This window comes from Chrysemys picta, chromosome 2 (assembly GCF_011386835.1).
Source record: "Chrysemys picta bellii isolate R12L10 chromosome 2, ASM1138683v2, whole genome shotgun sequence".
Taxonomy (NCBI): Eukaryota; Metazoa; Chordata; order Testudines; family Emydidae; genus Chrysemys; species Chrysemys picta.
Window position 1 is genome coordinate 12,106,027 of NC_088792.1, and position 20,615 is coordinate 12,126,641.

The 20,615-nt window shown below is 45.1% G+C and overlaps 1 protein-coding gene across 17 annotated transcripts in view; it reads right to left on the minus strand.

Moving 5' to 3' along the window:
* Positions 1-20,615, minus strand: part of ADCYAP1R1 (ADCYAP receptor type I) — a 178,836-nt gene that overhangs the window by 117,038 nt on the left and 41,183 nt on the right. For all 17 annotated transcript variants that reach the window (XM_005286324.5, XM_065582655.1, XM_008170768.4 and 14 more), the window contains exon 2: positions 18,789-18,953. In XM_005286324.5, the coding sequence (XP_005286381.1) occupies positions 18,789-18,839 (51 nt within the window). In that variant the 5' untranslated portion in view covers positions 18,840-18,953. The remainder of the gene's footprint in view (positions 1-18,788; positions 18,954-20,615) is intronic.

Consider the following 20,615-nt stretch of genomic DNA (forward strand, 5'->3'; position numbering starts at 1 on the left):
AAGTTCTTGAATCCCTGTCTTCGATGACTATGCAATGACCTGCTATCCGGGGATGTGTCTTACTCCCCTCGGCTCTTCGAGGTTGTGATGTATGCCCTAAAACACCAGGCCATCTATTCAACTCATTTTTAATCTTATTCAGTATCTAGCCCTTGCTAAACCCATTCTGCTGTGACCCTCACCCCTACTCTGGTCCTTTATGCCAGGTAAAACACTACTAACCCCCTGATTTGGGCTGAGGGGGTGGGGAGAGATTCCTCCAGCACAGGCACTGTAAAGACAACTGCAGGCTGCTTTCGAACGAGCCCTTGCAAACCTTGTTGTAGGAAGCACCCTGGAACATGTGGGGGGTTAGACCATGGAACTGTGGAGAACGTGGATGGTGCTGCCACCAGTAGGGCAGTCCAGGGAGGCTGCTGTAATGTCGTCAAGCCACCAAGGCTGTTTAAATTAACTCAGCGGCTGCTCCAGCCCTCAGGGCAGCCTGGGATCAGGGGATGCAGAAAGATGGCTTAGCCCCTTAGCTCCTCCTCCCCATGGTCTGCACGTTCTGTGCTAGTGCCTCTGGGGGTCTGTCTGCACTGCAATGATGAGGTATGATTACAGCTCATGGAAACATACCCACGGTAGCTTTCATCTAGCTAGCTCGGGTACTGGAGCAGTGAAGCTGCGGCAGCATCACTGGGGATCCCCTTTCAGATTCCCAAGCAGACAGTTTTGCTGCCTGGGTAGCCCCTGAACTCTAGCAGGGCTCACGATCAGGGTCACAGAGTGGTTGAATGTGGGCACCATGCCAAAATAACCTTGAAGGATGTTAGCATTCTAAAGCACAGCAAATCCACCCCTGTACAAAACCTAATTCTCCAGACGTACATTTTGAAATAACAGAGGGTCCTGTGGCACCTTTGAGACTAACGTTATTTTGAAATAACGTAACTCTTGAGACTTTCGACTTGTGGCTTTGCTCAGCTGTTCATTTCTTTGCAAAGATTAAACTTAAATAAAACCCCAATGGAAACATTTCAGGCAGGAAATGCCCTTTGTTTAGAACGTCAGCAAGAACTCCCCATTCAATGGGGTCATGACTAGCTCTCAACCTTTCCAGAGTACTGTACCCCTTTCAGGAGTCTGATTTGTCTTCTGTATCCCCAAGTTTCACCTCACTTAAAGTACTTGCTTACAAAATCAAACATAAAAATACAAAAGCATCATAGCACACTAGTACTGAAAAATGTTTTGCTTTCTCACTTGGACCGTATAATTATAAAATAAATCCACAGGAATATAAATATTGTATTTACATTTCAGTGCATAGAGCAGGATAAACAAGTCATTGTCTGTATGAAATTTTAGTTTGTACTGATTTCACCAGTTTTTTATGTAGCCCGTTGTAAAACGAGGCAAATATCTAGATGAGTTGATGTACTCTCTGGAAGACCTCTGAATACCCCCAGGGGTACACGTACCCCTGGTTGAGAACCACTGATCTGAGTCACACTTAACAGAGCTGTGCAACAACTACCACTACATGAGCCTGTAGAAACCCACCCAGGGAGAAAGCTTTAATTAATCCCCTAATTAAATTAAAACTATTTGCCCTCAACTTTACCAGATATCCTCACCGGCTCTGACACTATGTCCTGCTAATGCTCTTATGTTCTCCCAAGGGGCTTCCAAATTTAGGAGAATATATCAAATTGCAATTAGAAAGAAAGTTGCTTAAGGGTAGGGTCATAGCGTTCACTATAGTGGTGGCCGTTCATAATGGCAGAACTTTTTAATGTTACCATTGTAAAATTCATGTGTGTTCATTTCAGAGCCAGGAGACGCTGGTTCCCGTGTTGTGTCCAAGTGGGAAAAGGCTAATCTCTTAATGAACCCATTATTCAGAGGACTGAGGCCAGTAATCTGCAAACCAGCCTTCTCAGTAAATCTCTCTCCATAGATTTGCCTCTGTCCCACTGCACATACTTGGGGTGGGAGGAACAAACCTATTCAGAAGCAAGTGGAGGAGGAGGCTGAATGGTGTCAGAGTAACACCACCGTAAAACTGACCAGCTTGGGGACTAACAGAGGGAAAAGTAGAGGGTGAAGAACTGGAAAAGCTTCCCAATGATCAACAGTTAGAATGCAGAATAATAATAATGCCCCGAGGAAAGGGAGGCCCCCACCTCTGGAGATGTTTAATAGTGGGCTTGAAAAAAACATGGGGATGGAGACCTTGTTTCTCTACTCTGTTCAAGTACTGCTTGGGTGGAGCACACAGCAGGGGGTACAGTTGCCCCAGTGCCCAGACTGGGTGCCAGTTAGAGCTGCCCTGTGCAGCCATAACTTAGGGTGGTGGAGAGCAGGGCATAGTTCTGCTTCCCCATGCCCACTCCCGAACCCAACCTTCTACCCCCTACACATCCTCTCCTTCCCCTTAAACCAGGGGAGGAAAAGAGGGGTGGCTGGTTGAGCTGCCTACATCAGCTTTCTGCTGGCAATGATTTCCTCTGTGCAGATGGGAATTCTCTCCTGGCCTCCCCTGGCTAGTTTTTGGGCTGCTTCCATGACACAATGTAGCCTTAGCTGACTGAGTCTAAATATACCAAAGGGGCTAGTTATTCTAGCTGCCTATCTTGAGATGCCTTAAAGTGGCTTGTTTTTCAGAGTGTTGGATGCTTGGTATTTTCAGAAAGTCAGCCCCCAGCAAGGTTGCTCAGGGTGGGCCCAAAAATGCTCACTAGCAGAACTGGTCACGAGTTATCTTTTCAAGTCACTTTAACATTAAATTGCATTTTCCTCCGGTGGCCGATTGCCTTATGGGAGATGAAGTTTGGGGTCCCACATTTTCCCATTCTCCTATGCGCTGGGCTCCCTGGCCAAGATTCCATTTTCCGTGATGTAACGTAGTCTATGCTCTGGCATGGTGCACCATGGGAGTCACTTGGTTGTTTGTGCAAACTACACAGGTTACAGTTCCCGTGAAGCACCCATACGGAAGTGCAGTTTAATGCGGAACTGACTCAACACAAGGTTGAATCACAGACTCATAGAATATCAGGGTTGGAAGGGACCTCAGGAGGTCATCTAGTCCAACCCCCTGCTCAAAGCAGGACCAACACCAACTAAATCATCCCATAAAATGCTACATTCAGTGATGCACAATTGTCAGTTACACCATGAGAGTTAACGGGTAAATTCCTGAGAACCAAGGCCCAGGTTTCACTTTATGAATCCATCATGCACGCAGGCAGACACTCTCTTGTACGATGACATCTGCTCAGTTAAACCAGTGAAGGTCTTACCCAGTTGGGAAGGATTCATGATAAATCCTATTTCTCCCATGTTATGCTCTCCTGCTGTTTTAAGTCTCAATGAAAACAAAATGGAATACACATCTAAGTGTTAAGCCTGCCATCGAGACTGGGAGGTCTCAATACAGAATATAGGGGCAGGGGGCTTTCCCCAAGGAGAACAGAGAGGGCAACTGGTGCTGTTTGCCAAGCAGATGTCTGACTGCAATGTACAGACATTTTGGCCTGATGATCTTCTGCATATTTATACAAGAGACACTAAAAAAGTGTCAGAGGGGGAAAAAACCCCAACACCCCAAGTATGCAAAGCCATTAATCTACACTAACCATAGTAGACTTGGGCCAAAATTGCCAACCTGGCGTCTTAAATTTAGGCTGCTCAAACTGCAGTTGCTTAGCATCTTTGAAAAAATCAGGCCACATTTATTTAGGTTGATAAATATAGATTCAAGAGCCTAACTTTAGCTCCCCAGGTTTAAAAATTTTGGTCTGGCTTCCTATAAATGTCACTGGTGACATTATATCTTCACAGATGCTCAGCTTCTGACATCTGCTGCAATCCACGATCCCTGCAATCCTGCTGCATTACAAATCCCCTCTGGGCAAGCCAAGTTTTGTCTCTATATTTAACCTTGGCAGTCACTGCATTAGCACCATGCAGCATGCTCTGTCTGACTGATCTTTCTTTTCATGCCAACCAGGCGTTGATGCATAGCACTTCCTCTTGGAGGCTGCAGTTCGTGATGAAAGAACCTCAGAAAGTTTGGAGCTCAGGTTCAGCTAAAGTCCCCAAAGCATGGATGCTTGCCAAGAACCTGAATTATCCAAAACATCTTAGATGCCATCCCCCCTCTAGCTCCCTATTCATATCCCTTCCTTATGAATGACTTTGTAGCAGGGGGTTGGACTAGATGACCTCCTGAGGTCTCTTCCAACCCATATCTTCTATGAATCTATGATTCTATGACCCGGTTCGCCTCTGCTCATGTTGCCTTCTTGGTTATGGGGACAATAGCCCAATACCACACTTCTGTCACTCTCCCAGCATTCCGGGGGATGAAGAGGTGTAAAGCACTTCTCCTCCCTCTGGGTAGCTTCCAAGGAGAAGTCTGGGATCTCTTTCCTTCCTCCAGACAACAACATTGTTTCTAGGGGGGGATCCAGGACCTTTATCTTCCCTGCAACTTTTATGTGACAACTAAATTTAGAAGGTGAGGGGTACAGTCACAGTATTCCATCCTCATTCCTCTCTGGGCTGCAGCTTAGTTATATGGCAAGGAGATGCAGGATGGCAGGGAGAGGGAAGAGGTGGAAGGGAGTATGTATTTTAATCTACTTGGTTCACCCATTCCTTACGCCAGCTGAGCAACCTGTCCCCACCTTACCTGTCATCTCTTGTTCCCTATTGAGATGACATCTTGCTCCTCCAATCCGCCCAGTATGCCGGCTTCCATCACCCACTTGTTAAACGTTCCACCTTGGTGCTTTCTCCCATGCTGCCCTTCACGCTTCAGAGGGACTCACTGAAAACCTCTACAAAGCCACCCATGGGTGATGGAACCAGGTGTCCTGGGGGCTGCTGCCCCCGCTTCCCCCAGCTCAAAATGGTTTCCATTATATACAGAGTTTACCGTTTGGTTCAATGGCTCTCTGTGCTCCCACTGCACAAATTGTTCCAGCACCCCTGAAGCCAGCTCATTGGCCATCTTCGACCCCTCCTTAAAAATCTCCTCTTCTATGACTCCTACAAATTTACTAATCTCCTGCCATGGGTAATCTCCTGCCGTGTTGTCATCCTGACTAATATTGTCTCGTTGTTTGCTTGTACTCACCTGCCTACCTAGGACCATGTGTTGTCTCTTCTCTTATACTTAGATTGTAAGTTCTTTAGAGCAGGAACAGTCTTTTCCTTCCCTGTGCAGCACCTAGCACTATAGGATCCAGGTCCATGCTTGGGGCTCTTAGGGGCAACAATAATAAATTAACAATAATGCACGTTCAGCCCCCTGAATTCTGGATGCCAAATAAGTTATGGAGGAGATAAATAAGGTGGATCCCTTTGTGACCAGAGGGATAATATTGCAGCTAAAAGAATTTAAAGCATGGGTGGGGACGTACAATATTTTATATTAATCCTCATGGGTTGGTTTGGGTGACGTTAATACTTTTTTGACTATCTTCTATCAGATTTTCAAGGTTATTGTATTTAAAGTATACACAGTAAGCCTTTACCAGTGCAGTTTTATAGCTTTTTAAAAAAACCCAAAACAAGCAGGGTATAAAAGTAATCACTGTACAAAAAATAAGGAATGAAGCAATAATACTGAAGATAGAGATTTCTTTACATTAATAGTTATTAATCGGGAGCCCTATAACTCAACACCATGGTATCAAATATACAGATCCAGATTGTCCCTGGTTCTAGCCAGGGTAGGAAGAGCATTCATGCACCCTGGGCAAGGATCAGTCCTTGCTCCCTCTGATTAAATACATCAGTGGAAATTGGTCTTAAGGTATTGTTTTTAGCTGCATATTAATAGCTTCATCATACAGGGATTGAGGGAGCAGGCAATAGGCTGCAGCTGCAGCAAAAAAACAACAAACTAATCCATAGTCAGTGGTTGGTAAACAACAGGGCAGGTCTACACGAGAAGTGCTACATCGGCGCAGCTTTGTCTGGTGAAGATGGTCTATGCTGACAGGAGAGAGCTCTCCTGTCATCACAATTCCTCCACCTCGGCGAGAGGCAGAAGCTATGTCGGCCAGAGAGCATCTTCCACCGACAACGCTGGCGTGGACAGCGTTTAGATCACTGTCATATGCGTTGCTCAAGTGAGTGTCTTTTCACACCCCTGACAACGTAAGTTAGATCGACGTGAGCAGTAGGGTAGACCTGCCCATAGCAACATGGATGTTATCAGGAGAGACATTATTGGCCTCAATCTAGACATTTTATTCACAAAAACATCCCAAAGAAATCTCCTAGGCAGTTGCAGAAGAAACTGGATGAACAGAACAAGTGTGCTGACATGCACTGGGTAGGTAAACATAAAGATGAGGTCAGATTTTTTTAGCCTTCAGAACAATGTTAGAAAACTTCTGGGATGGTTGTTTGTTCATGCTGTGCTGCAACGTGTTAGATCAGGGGTCGGCAACCTTTGGCACGTGGCCCATCAGGGTAATCCACTGGGGGTCCACGAGACATTTTGTTGATGTTGACCGTCTGCAGGCACGGCCCCCCACAGCTCACAGTGGCCGCAGTTTGCCATTCCCGGCCAATGGGAGCTGCGGGAAGCGGGGGCCAGCACATTCACACTACCACGCCCTCACCAGGAGCACTTGCAGAGTTTTCTGTGTCAGTGTGGGAAGTCTTCTGAAAGCCAGCAACAGTCAATGTAAGCAACTCAGTGTCTACACTGACACTGCGCCGACCTAACTACATCAACCTAAGCGCTACACCTCTTGCGGAGCTGCAGTTATTAAGGCGGCATAGCGGGCGAGTTACATTGGCAGGAGCGACATTTTCAGTGTAGACGCTTACAGGGTTAGGTTGATGTAATCTGCCTTGCGTTCACCTAACTCTGTGGTGTAGACCGGGCCTCAGCAGTTGCCAGATAAGTATTTTGTGAGAGAAGCATTGCTTCCTGTTAAGAAATGGGAGTCAAAGTGGGACAAAAGTGAAGCTGTTCACCTCCTGCCCAGAGAAATAAATAGAAGGCTTTGTTGAATTTGTTTTATTTACCCTTGGGGTCTGCAGTCAGAACTACATTGGGAAATTACATATGGTAGCAATATTTCTTGATGGGCTTTACAGATTTTGACTAATTCATCCCATACAACACCCCAGTAAAGCAGACATGTGTTGTGCTTGAGATGGGGAAACTGAGGCACATAATGGATAGCTGCCTATCGAAGGCCATGGATTGAACCAATGAGAGAGCCAGTCTTGGAATACCTGAGTTCCTGACTAATGCCACAGAACTATAGTAAATGACAGGTAAGCAATACAAAGAGAATTTCCTTTTTTTTTTGCTCAGACCCTTCCTTCCTACCCTTTGGCTTTCACTCCTGTCTCCTTTATTAACGCAGCTTGCGGTCTGCACTGAGGCTGTCTCACCGAGAGCTAACTCTACAGTAAATCTGCACACGCTGCTGATTCAGCAATAGAAAGGAAGAAAAGCCCAGCAACACCCTTATTACAGACTTGAATAATTTCCCTCCAGGAGCTGGATATTAATAACTGAACACCACCGGAAAAAAAAAAACCATCGAATCTGACATTTTATTTTACGTGCTCTTTTCCAGCGAATCTAATATTTTATTTCTAGCTTTTATTTAAGTGTTCATCCAATACTCCTCCAAATTTACAAATACAAAACAAGAGGGGAAAAAAATCCTAATAAAAGATCCTAAATCTCTGTGGGCCCCATACCGTTTGCCTGTCACAGATATTATTATGGCTACTACCAGGGAGCGGGGGAAGGCTTTAATGTAAGGCAACCATTTTGTGTTTTGTAATCTGCTACCAAACATTTTTAAGCCCCAGCTATCTGTTAAGCCTAAATAAAAAAAATTGATCAATGTTTCGATAGCTATGTGTGTGCATAACCAGAAGCTTATGAAATGGGTTCAGATCTAGATGTCTTGCAATTAATGTATTGTACAGATGTACTAAGAAATTTGTTTTTCAGTACATCTTAATGTCTATCTATATTTCTATTCCTTCTATCAGCATAGCAGCTCTGTCACCTGCAGGCCCCAGCGCACTAGTTGCTGTATAAACAGACAGTAAGAGACTGTTTCAGCCCGAAGAGTTTATAGTCTAAGTAGACAAGATAGTATTATTAGCATCCTTTTACAGATGGGGAACACAGAAAATGTAAGTGACTTTCCCAAGGTCACAGCAGGGGATACCGTGGCACTCCTTGGAATTGAACCTACATCTTCTGGGTTCCTGTCCAGTGCTCTAATCCTCAAAACGATCTTCTAATACTATGTATTAAGTAATACAGATTTGAGATCTTCTGATGAAAGATGCTGCAAAAGTGCACAGAGAGCGAAACCTATGTTAACTCCGTGCTTTACATGACCTCTGCAAAGTATCCCCATGTGGTTTCTAGCATGGTCTTGTTTGAACTTTATTTGAACACTGGCCTCTCCTAGGCAACCTGATTTTGCTCTGTAATTATTCACAAACCTGCAGTGAACATGGCATAGTTCAGCTTGTGTCATTATAGACTCTTGGACCTTGACTCTCCAATCTGGGCAATTTTTGGTGAGACCTGTTCTATCTTCTTCCCGTGAACTACCTCACTTGTGTTGTGTGCCCAGACCAATTATTAGCCACAATGGCATATGTCTCTGGGCCCAGCCAGTGTCTTGTTGATTGCCTCCTACTCCTCAGTACCCCTATAGCACTATCTATAAGTGTTACATAAAATGGCAGTGTTAATAACAATAAGTAGCAGCAGTAATAATACTTAGTTCCCTGAGGTTTTCCACTGTGCAATGCGTATGCTTCTGGCTCAACCCTGGTTCTTATTTGAGCAGGAGACCTTGGAGATATATAAGTGCACTTATATGAAATGGTTGGGTCCTAGGCACATCTGTGTTAGGGGTTTCTGTGGCAGACAATATCCCACCCCACTTGGAGTCCTCGGCCTTTCTAATGGATACAAGATCTTGAAACCAAAAACACCTGAATGGAGGAAAGGCAGAAGAACTGGTTCAAGGGTAGTTAGTAATAGCCAAGCAAGGCAACAAAGGTGGTCAGAGGAGAGGAGAAGAGAACAAGTGCCTTTATTTGTGCCCATCACAGTTGGGAAGAAGAGGAAATTGCGTGTTCATCAGCAGGGAGCAAGAGGAACTAGGCAATGCCACAACCAAGAATGCCTCTAGAAAGAACTGCCTCATCTTCAATCACAAGAGGCCTGAGTTTAGATGATCCTATTTGAATTTATCCCAGTGTAATAAAAGGACAGAGCAGAAGTGTAAGTGGATTGTGGAGAGCAGAAGGAAGGTCAGGGGACAACGTGCCCTTAAAAAGATCTAGCAATCTATATCCTCTCAGTCAATAGGATTGGAGAACACATGTCTGGGTCCTTTCCTCACCTCAGTAAATGGAGGCTTCATGCTGCCAGATACAGCTACAGACCTCTGATCTCGTAGAGGTTCCCCGCCTCCCACAGCTTATATTTACCTTGCAGTCTTGCACACCTCACTATTAGTATACAAGGAGCATCAATTACACCTTCCTTTGTCAGGGACTCCGAGGCACATCTCAGTAATCTAACTAATCAACCATCGAATGGAATATTTTACCATCTGGATTTTCAAGCCGTGTGGCATTCAAAGTGCATCCACAGAAAACTCCAAGCATTAGCTCAAGAAATACATCTGATTGAATTATTACAGACAGTTAAAACACCTGCATTGCAGTCGCATTTAAGATTCAGTTCAAATCCAAATCCAACTTTGTGACTCATGAATTTCTTTGTTTCTCGAGTGCTTTTTGTACCAGACAAAGGAGCCGTGTTTTAAGACCCCATTTTCTCAATAATTTTATGATGACTTTGTTAACGTTTCCAGTAAAAACACCCCTATTGCATTTGCAGCTGTGTGCTAAAATAAACCCAGTCAAATGACAGGGAAAGTGACAGCAGAGAGAAAAGGATTGAAGGGTGCAGAGAAGGGTTGGACAAATGAAGACAAGGCACATGCAGGCAAGACAGAGAAAGGAATGAGAGCGAGGTTGAATATAAATCTGATAAAGTGACGGGCATCCATGATATCTCATCAGCTCTGACCTTGCTGAGGACACACAAAAATCAGATCAATTGATGTTAAAAGCACTTTAACCCCATTAGTAATAATGCCTCTATTGTTTGCATTACAGTAGTGCCTGGATCAGATCTGAGATCCACCTAGCTCAGTATCCTGTCTCTGACACCCACTAGTAGCAGATGCTTCAGAGAACAGTGCAAGAACCCCACAGAGGGCAGATTATCCCATATTTGCCTTCTACAATAGGTCTGTTCCTGGTCTCTAAGGGTAGTAGGTCTACACTGTAGCTAGGGTGTGATTGCAGCTTGGGTTAGCTTTAGCGTTAATCTAGCTTGCTCAGGTAGCAGAGCAGTGAAACTGTGGCAGAACAGGCTTCAACCCAGGCTGTACAAGCTCACCTGCTTTAATCTAGCTAGCTTGGGTAGTGGGAGCAGTGACGCTAGCTCTGGTAGGTCTACTCAAACTGCAGTCACACTCCATGACTGCAGTATAGACATAAGCCACTCATTAGAAATTTGGCTTAAGCCCAGAAGCATGAGGTTTAATAACAACTTTTTCAGTGTCCATCCTAACTCCGGGATCAGGGCTCCATTGTGCTAGGTACTGTATACACACATACACACACACGCACCATTAAAGATGTATTCCATGGCCACGGATCAGCTGCAGAATTCATGCCACAGATGATGCTTCTCAAAGCAAGATTGACTTCCACCTCCAAAAGAGGGGGTGTGGGGGGGGGGGCATTGCTACAATCAGGGAAGTTGCCAGGAGCAAAAGCAGCCTAGAAAAGCAGGGATATGCTCAGCTCTTCCAAAATTCATGGCACGGCTGTCCAGGAGTTTCCAGATGTTCATGCTCCATGTGGTGAAAAGACCGCATCCTCTGCCCTTTCTTTGTCTTTTCTAATTGCTCCCACAAGCGGAGGGCAACGTGGTAGGACTCTATTCTGTAGAGACTCTTCTACCTCCCGCAACACTGTAGTATCTGAGCATCTTCCAGTAGTGCATCACATTAATGCATAACATCTGTCACACGCGGCTTGTTCTCGCTCTCTCTCACCCTGCCCAGGTGACAATTGTGCATGCAGTAGAAGATTTGGGTAGGGTTTGGGGGTTAATGTATATACTGCTCTGTGTTTATGTTACAGAAGGGAGGTCAAAGAAAGGCACCTTGCACTTGAAGTGGAAGGTGGTGAGGTCTGTGGTGGCCCTTAGTTCCTGGAGGAGTTTGTTCCACAGTCTTGGACTGGCCTCTAAAAGCTCTGTCTCCTGCACAGATGAGCTTTACTCTTATGGATTTCCATCGGATGAAATAAGCAGAGGATTTTTGGATTATTTTTTTTCCCTTTCATCCTCTCCTCAGTGGAAAGGGACCACAGGGCCTTGTCTATATTTGGTATTAGCCTTGATTCTGCGATCAGGGACCAGACATCAGTAATTCAAAGAGGTTATGGGCTTATTACAGGAGAGTGTGAGGTTCTGTAGCCTGCAATATGCAGAAAGTCAGACTTTAAGGCCAGAAGGGACTATCATGATCATTCAGTCAATGAGCTGAACAGGTGCAAGCTCCAAGTGTAGACAAGAAAAGGCATGACTTGTACTGGTTAAGTTCACCCTGGCTTGAAACAAGGAACGCTCAACCAGTGCAAGTCATGGCTTTCCTTGTCTATCATTTGGGGTTTGCAGTGGTGTGGCTACCTTGGTTTCTCACCAGTGATGGCTTTATTCTACGTATAAAAGAGGACTATGAATCCAGTCCATCCCACTGCTTTACGGAATTTACATCATGCCAAAAGATGCCAACACTCCCGGGAGACAGGGCTATTATGCCCATTTTACAGATAGGGCACTGAGATACAGAGAGACTAAGTGACTTGACCACTAGTTAGAATGCTAGTCTGGGATTCAGGAGACCTGGGTTTGATTCCCTGCTTTGCCACAGACTTCCTGTGTGACCTTGGGTAAGTCACTTAATCTCTATGTGCCTCAGTTCCACATCTGTAAATTGGGAATAACAGCCCTGCCTCACAAGGGGGTTGTGAGGATAAAGACATTTAAGCTTGTGAGGTGCTCAGATACTACACTTATGGGAGTCATGCAAGTACCCTAGAGATGTATCAAATATCAGCTGTGTGGGTGGAAAGGCAAAACAATGCAGCATGGCGTGGGAAAGAAAGCGTTTTACAGGGCCTCTTAGTCTGAGGCATGTAAGAAGGAAATTAGTTTGCTCTAAAACTTTGCAGTGATATCTGCAACTGACCTAAGAAAGGAACTTGGTAAAATTCAGCAAGAGAATGTGAATGGCCTCCAGACATCGATACTGTACAGAGCAGGGAGATCCAGGAGTGAAGGGGATCTATGTCCCATTTGATCAGAGCGCAAACCCACTAATACAGATATTGCAAAGCAATTGGCGGCCACAACAAGGCATATGGTGTAAATAAAATTAGTGTGATATGCACAGGCTCCAGCTTGAGAGTGGAAACGCGAAGGAGGAAAAATGAATGAATAATTAACACACACAGAAATTATAATAAAAACTCTACCTGGGGCATGTGTCTTTCCAATAACGAGAGGGGGAGAACAAAATCAGTGATGTTCCTCTCTGGAACCCTGCAGGAGACTATAGCAAAATCCTGCACTGTCAACAAGTACAGAGCCACTGAAAAATGATATGCATAAAAGACGAGTATTCTACCCTATTAACCCTGATTTGCCTTCTGGTCGTTCATTATGCCCAAACGAGTGCCGCTCATTACAGAAGCCATAGTCAATCATTAATTATCCACAACAGCGATCATAGCAACTTACTGAAATGCAGGAGATAGTAAGCAGTGGCTTGTTGCCTTTTGACACTTACCAGGAAGTCCATTCTCCTGGAAGCTCGAGATCTATTATATATTGTTACAACAAAATTCACCTTTAAAAATGAGGGACAAGATTTTTGTTTTAAAGTGACTAGTGATTTGGGGTGTTTCAATCTTTGGGCGCCCAATCTGAGAGACGTGAAATGGGCCTCAATTTCTGAGCAGCAACCCTCTGGAAATCGGGCCACTTTAATTGTGTCCTTTGCTGGATGTTCAATATTGAGAGTCCGTTTTTGAAAATCTTGTCAGAAGATTCCCACTTTGGGGGCCCTCGGATGGCTCCTTCCTAAAACCTTTTATGGAATTCCTCTAGACACGCCTCTGTATCAAGGTCTGTGGAGAATTTCTCTATCTACTGCAATGATTTAAAGAAGCTATGGTCTAATTCAACCACAAGTCATTTGGCTGGATGCAGGAATCACTGGATGAAATTCTACGGCAGCAGTTCCCAAACTGTGGGTCGCAACACTGAATGGGATCGTGCCATCAGCAGATGGGTTTGCACCAATCCCTAGTGTGCTAAGGACACCCTTTTGCTCTGCAAAATGTGAGCTCGCATGCACGGTGTGGGAAAGGTCACATCACATGGGGGCCATTATGCTCTACAAAGTGGCATCATCTGCACAGTGTGACCTCACATGTACTGTGCATGCAAGGTCACGCTGTGTGGAGGACTCCATATTGCTCTACAAAATGCTGTCCCCCATGCTGTCTGGGGTCCCAGACAGAAATAATTAATTAAAATAGGGTCATGCTTACAAAAAGTTTGGGAACTGCTGTTATATGACCTATGTTGTGAAGGAGGTTGGATTAGATGATCATAATGATCCCTTCTTGCCTTGAAAATCTGAGTCTACAAATCTCATTGAGCTTGTCATTCCCAATTCCTCATCTTATCTAGCATCAGCCTCCTCTCAGTTCCCTCTCCCAGCCTCACTAGCACAAGTGCAAGAGGCTTTTTGTTTGCCACCTTGTCCTGCCATCTTGAACACCTCCTGTATCTCTTCAATTCATCAGCTGCCTGTTTGATGAGACAGGGGTTAGAGCCCGGGGTGGCTCCAGGCACCAGTGCGGCAAACGCGTGCCTGGGGCGGCAAGCTGCAGGGGGCGGCATGCCGGTTGCCGCGAGGGCGGCAGTCAGGCAGCCTTCGGCGTCATGCCTGCGGGACGTCTGCCGGTCCCGCGGTTTCGGACTGGCAGATCACCAGCAGAAACGCCACCGAATCCGCCGCCTGACTGCCATGCTTGGGGCAACAAAAAACATAGAGCCACCCCTGGTTAGAGCACTGTCTATGTACAGCTTTGGGATTTTGTCTGATTTTAGGGACTCTATCTCTCTGTCAGACTGGCAACGCCATTTTGATTGTAAGGTCTGGTACATGCTGTCCTGATGTCTTTTTACCTCTGCCTTGGACTAACATCTCGAGTGGTGGCAAAGGACTAACAACAGAGGGTTGTTAAATATTGATGATTGCCCTTTTTAAAGGACAAAAAATAACTGCCACATAAGTCAAACCGTAGGACAAAAAATAACTGCCACATAAGTCAAACCACCAAATCTGAATTCAAGTTGGGAGGTATGTAAGCAATGGATCACCTGGTGAGGGGCTTTGATAACCAGATACGGCTGAGTGGGGGTTACCTGACAAAGAGATGGTCTTTCACTGAATATTTGAGAGAAAGAGAGAGAGAGGGGACCAGAGAGACTCCATGATCTGGAGAGGAAGGCATGTACAAGAGGAGAGAAAGGATCCAGGACACTCCAGAGGACTCTGAGCTAAACCCAGAGAGCACTCAGGAATGCACAAAAACCTAAAGCTGGGAAACGTGTATTGGTAGTTGCATTGTTTTGCCTAGAATGTGTATTTCTCAGGATATCGAAGTAAAAAGCAATTGCATTTGGAAACCCTTACAAACCTTGTTTGTGCTTTTTCCACTATCACGTGTCCCTAAAAGGGGAACTGCAAACCCAGAGTTCCCACAAGAGTCGAGCTCTGGAAAAATGATTGGCATATCTTGGGGCTTCAGCACTGGTCCTAGGGGCATGGGGCAGCTGATCTGTGGAGCCCCATCTGTACCAAGGATGCATGCCACGAAGGCCAAAGGGAAATACAGGGCTGCTTCCTGCTGTGTCGAAGGAATGCTTGAGAGCACACAGGTCTAGTGCACAGGGACCAAACAGCAGTCTGGTGAGCGTCTGCCCAGGAGAGCAATTCCAGTGCGGTGTGTGAAATCCTGGCCCTACTGAAGTGAACAGCAGAACTCCCATCGACCTTCAATGGAGCCAAGATTTCACCCAAAATGCCTTTAGGCAGGACAGAGCCCCACACCAGGGGTCACAGTGCTGGGCTGAATCTCAAGCCGGGGAGTTTCTCTCTTTACTTTCAAATATGTGAAACTCTTTTACTGGTTACAGACACTACCCCTAGATGGGGATTTTTTTTTTTGTCCTTCAAAGTCATTAAGCTAACAGTTCAGTGTTCCACAGTGGTATTGTAATAGCATGTATTGGACCTCATTCCATTCTTCTTGCTGTTAATTTTCTTTTTTCTTTTTGGTAAAAAAAAAGTTACCATGCTGATTTCCACACTCAAGAAAATACACAGGAAAGGGAGGCCATTTTCTTTTCATTCAAGTGACATGATGCATTAGTGCACGCCACCTGGGACGTTGCATACTACCTGGCCAGGTGGACCCTGCTGGCACGTGCTAACGTAGTGCTGTTTGAAATGGGACTGTCTCGGCATGCACTAGAGAACTTTTAGCACATGCCAGCAGGGTCCACCTGGGCCAGTTAGTGCATGACCCGCTGGAGTGCTCCCAAATTTACACCCCAGCTAGTGAGCACTAACATACCGTGTAGACCAATGGTTTTCAACCTGGGGTCTGCGGACCCCTGGGGGTCCACAGAATATGTCTAAGGGGTCTGCAAAAGGTTGTTGTTACCATAGAGCTGCAGTTTTCAACTTGAGGTCTGCAGACCTCTGGGATCCACAGACGATGTCTAAGATATCCAAAGGGGTCCGTGCCTCTGTTTGAAATTTTGAAAAAAAGGTTGAAAAACACTGGTGTAGAAAAGCCCTTAAACATTTATTGTTTAAAAAATACGACCACTATTGGGACAGGTTCAAAAAGTGACTAATGCTCAGTTTTTGAGAACCTGGGCATAAATCCTGACCTCCGCTGAAGTCAATGGGAATTGACCCCAGTTTCTTATGGAAAGAGAGGGAAGGTGTAAGAGAACATTAAGAGACAACAGCATGCTCACCATTTAATCACTCTTTTGAACCTTTCAGGGCCTACTTGATTCCTGTAGCCACACTAACAAGGAATCAAAGTGAAATTTGCCTTGTCCTGGAGCTTTGCAGTTGAATATAGATTCATTCATCTTTAGAACTGTGGTTCATATCCAGTCCAATGCCCATGATACAGCATGGGAGGAGAGAGTGGTGGGTTTCTAGAGCCGTGTAGCTTTCTTTTTCACTGTTTTCTGCTCTTTTTGATAGCCTCATTGTACATTCACAATATCCTTTCCATGTCCCCATAGTCTGATGTTCTTCTAGTGTGCTATCTTGTTTCATCTATTGTCTATACCAGCCAGTTGGACTTTGGAGCATCCAAGTTAATTTACATTGGAACAGAAAGTGAAATGTGTTTCAATATTTGATGGATGCCATTGGCATGGCTTTCCTGTTTCCCAAACCAGAAACCGGGACTGGCCACATGACTCCTGCCTCCAACAGTCTGAATTTAAACCCAGATATGAACTCCCACGGACACTAACACATAAGGAGAAGAAGCTGAATTCTGGATCCCAGAGGGACCATGGCCCATCTCTATTTTTGTTAGCATCTTATATTACTAGTTACCGCAATCTTACTGCTTATGTGAGAAAATAACTTGTGCTGCCAACAACTCCCTTTGTCTAAGGGCAGCAACCAAGCTGATATTAAGAATTCAGGTAAGGAATTCCTCCCCCTGCCCAAATACAATACTATATAGGATATAATAATAATATGTTGCACATATAATCCATATGCTTTTAGAACAGAGCATTTTGTCTTTAAGACCAGAGAGCAGCAGTGAAAAAGAGGAAGAGCCTTGTTGAAATCTGTGCAGAGACAAAGGTAGGAAGCACAGCTAGAAGTGAACAGGAGAATCCAGAAAAGAGGAGCTGGTAGATAATAAACAGGCTCAGTATCTGCTTGAAGCCAGCATAGAAACCACCATTAAAGGCAGACAACGCTACATATCTCACACAACATTAACCTCAGAGCTGAGCTAATGAGAGCTCCGAGAGCAGAAAATTCGAGCGAGAGGGGAAGCACTGAGCATTCCCATCAGGTTCTACTGCCAGAGGTCAGTTTATCAGCCAAGAGGACATGGCTGCTGTCACATCTGGATCTCAAACCTGTAGTGTTTTGTCTATAAGGAAGACTTCCTATCTGACCAGACGAACTAGCCAAGAATCGAGGGCTGAGTGCTTCTAGCTAGAAGCATTCACAGAGCCAACGTTTGTGTTTGCTGACTATGCCAAATTTTTGAAGCATACTACAGTTTTCATTCCAATCCAAAGAATCCAGCTGATAAACTCTGCATTTGGAGTGTGAAAATAATCTCTGAAGAAGACCCGAGGCGGAAGAATGTACATCTACATGTGTTTAAATAAAGGAGTATAAATGGTATGCTGCGTGCTGTACCTTGTGATACAGATGTTGTAAATCCATTGTATAGCAGCAAAATGTCTAGACAAAAGATAGTCAAACTCCTTGATCAAATAGCTGTTTAATACATTACATAATCTGATTTTAAGTAGCCTTTTAAAATGCCCAGCTTGTCTGGATGCATTAAAACGTAAATATCTAAGCAACTGTGTAGCATTCTGTATTCAAAAGTTACTGGGAGCTATTAATAAGGCTGGGATTCAGGGTTTAAACACAATATATCCCATGGACTCGCTCTATGTAATGTTTTCTGAGCAGGGCTGGCTCCAGGCACCAGCTGAGCAAGCAGGTGCTTGGGGCGGCCAAGGGGAAGGGGCGGCACGTCGGGCTCTTCGGCGGCAATTCGGCGGAGGGTCCCTGTCCCTCTCGGAGGGAAGGACCTGCCGCCAAATTGCCGCCGAAGAAGAAAGCGGCGCGGTGGAGCTGCCGCCGGTCGCGATCGCGGCTTTTTTTTTTTTCCGCCGCTTGGGGCGGCAAAAACCCTGGAGTCGGTCCTGTTTCTGAGAAGTCCTAAGAAGTCACTACTCTAGTAAGGAGCTGAACTGAAATGCATGAAGCAGTGAGGCAGTAGCTGTAAGTAATTTGCTACAGCTACAGCTGTAAGTAATCCTTACCGAGCATCTTTCACCTACAGATCTCGTGATACCTATGATTCTTGAATACAGCTCAAGAGTCTTAAAGTGACTAGTGCCTTTGGGTGCCCAGCTTGACACACCTTAAAGTCATGGTTTTCAAAAGGGCGAGTGCTCAGCACTTTCTAAAAAGCAGGCCCCATTTTAGGTTGTCTCAAGTTGAGCCTCCAAAAATGGAGGCCTCCAAAACCACGAGTGGCTCTTCACAATCTTGGCTGCTGTTTTAACCCTGACCATGTTCCTTTATGACCCTGCCTTCTTCTCCTTTACAAAAAGGGCGGCGAGCATCATTCTACCCCCCTCTGCCCTAGATGTTGAAAGTGGTTTAATAGCAGCTAAGGGGGAAGCTGGAGCACCATCGACCATTGTCAGCAACAGGCCCTTCTCCTAGTGTGGGCTGACAACCCCATGCATTTAAAAAACATGCACCCGCAATACGCCGTTATAGAGACATGCACCCATTGTTCCTGGGATTCCATACCAGAGGAAGGAGCACAAGAGTGAAGCAGCAGATCTTCAAGGAGATGGCCATCTTCTCCTAATAGATAGGTAGCCAATCTGTAGCAACTTAGAGCTGTTCTTGTGGCTCAAGCACACACCATCTGCCGATCCCAGTGTCGCTGTCTTCAAGACACAGCTCAGGTCTCTGCAACGAAACAGTATGAGAATTAAAAAAATGAGAAATAAGGAGGAGAGTTGCTGGAAAGAGGAACAGGCCTGGAACAGAGGTTACAATACCTAGATTGTGAGCTGTGTAAGTCAAGAGCCAACATCTTTTTACTTGTGCATACAGCTCCTAGTACAACAGGGTCCTGATCCTTGAATGGGGGAGGGGGCATTATTGTGCTAACAATAATTTGGAACAAAGGCACTACTGAAACAATGTAAATGATAAAAGCTAAACACCTCCAAAAATAAGTAAAGGGACTGAATGTACCAACCGGTACAAGGCCAGGGACTGAAGGGGTATGTACACTGAACTACCCAAGGACTGGACTGAGTCCCCCGATGGACGTACTGGGGAACTTTCACTTCTTGAGCTGAATCAAGGGGCTAGACTCTTAGATCCAGTGAAGTCATCACCAGCTATGTCAATTGACAGCAGCTGGGAATCTGGCCCTAGCTCTCTGGAGATATATGGAAGACACAATTTCCCTGGGCCCTCAGTTTGGCATACCATTCACTAACATGACCAAAAAAAGAGGGGGGAAAAGGGAAATCTAACAGAGGGATCGAAGATAACACAAAAGCGATATACATGAGGGGAGAAAAAATGAAAGAATTAAAAAATGAATACCAGAATCATAGATGTTGGGGGAGGGGGGGACAGTTATTGTTACAAAAGAAAAGAATGCAGAAAAAAGTGTGGGCTAAGTCTAGTAAAAGGAGAAATGAAAGGAAGATGGGGAGGGAAACGGGTTGCAAGCAACAAGATAAATAAATAAATGACAAAGATAAATATGAAATAACTCTCCAATCGAGGGCTGTTCAATATTCCTTCCACTTTCAACCTTGACTGCAGCTTGCTGGCAAAATATCAGCATTCAGGAAGCCGAGAGCCTTTCATTTAAAAAAAAAAAAAAAAAAAAAAAAAACCTGTCCTTCTACATTAGTCATCTCAGTCCAGGCCTCAACTAAATAGAGGAGGAAAAATGATTCACAAAAAACTCTCCATACTCACCCACCTCCCTCTCTTCCCTCCCGCCTTCACCTCGCTCTCTGCTCAGGTACTGAATGTAATTACTTCTCCACTGTCTTCCTGGTGTTTTATCAAATAATGAGAGACAGAGATAAGACCTCAGCCGAGGAGGACAGAAAAAGTCCATCCTGACATTTAGCGGTGAGGAGGTGGAAAATAAGAGTCACTCCATTAAAAGGAGCCTGTGTCCATGGGAGCCAGGCAGAGGCAGTGGCTCAGATTGGATTTCAGATTGTTAGCTGGTAATTGGTTCTCCTATGAGCAGCCTTGGCAGAGAAGCCCAGAGAAGGGTATGGAGACGGATCTCTACCCTCTTACTGCAAGACATGAGGGATATTGGGAGGAAAGTGTGGGAGAAGATTGAAGAGCTGCTGATGACTTACTGACCTGCATGGCATTTAGTTACCATGGTAACGCATGCATTAGAAATATGCTGGTTACATGATGGATGGATGGATGGATGGACGCTCTGTGTTAAAATAATGGCCATCAGGACTCTATTATTGTAATTATTTTAAAGAGATGATGAGCCAACACTGCTAGAGGCTGGAGTCCTCTATGTAGTGCCACACCATGTTTCTCACAGACAGTGGAAAATTTCCCTACATC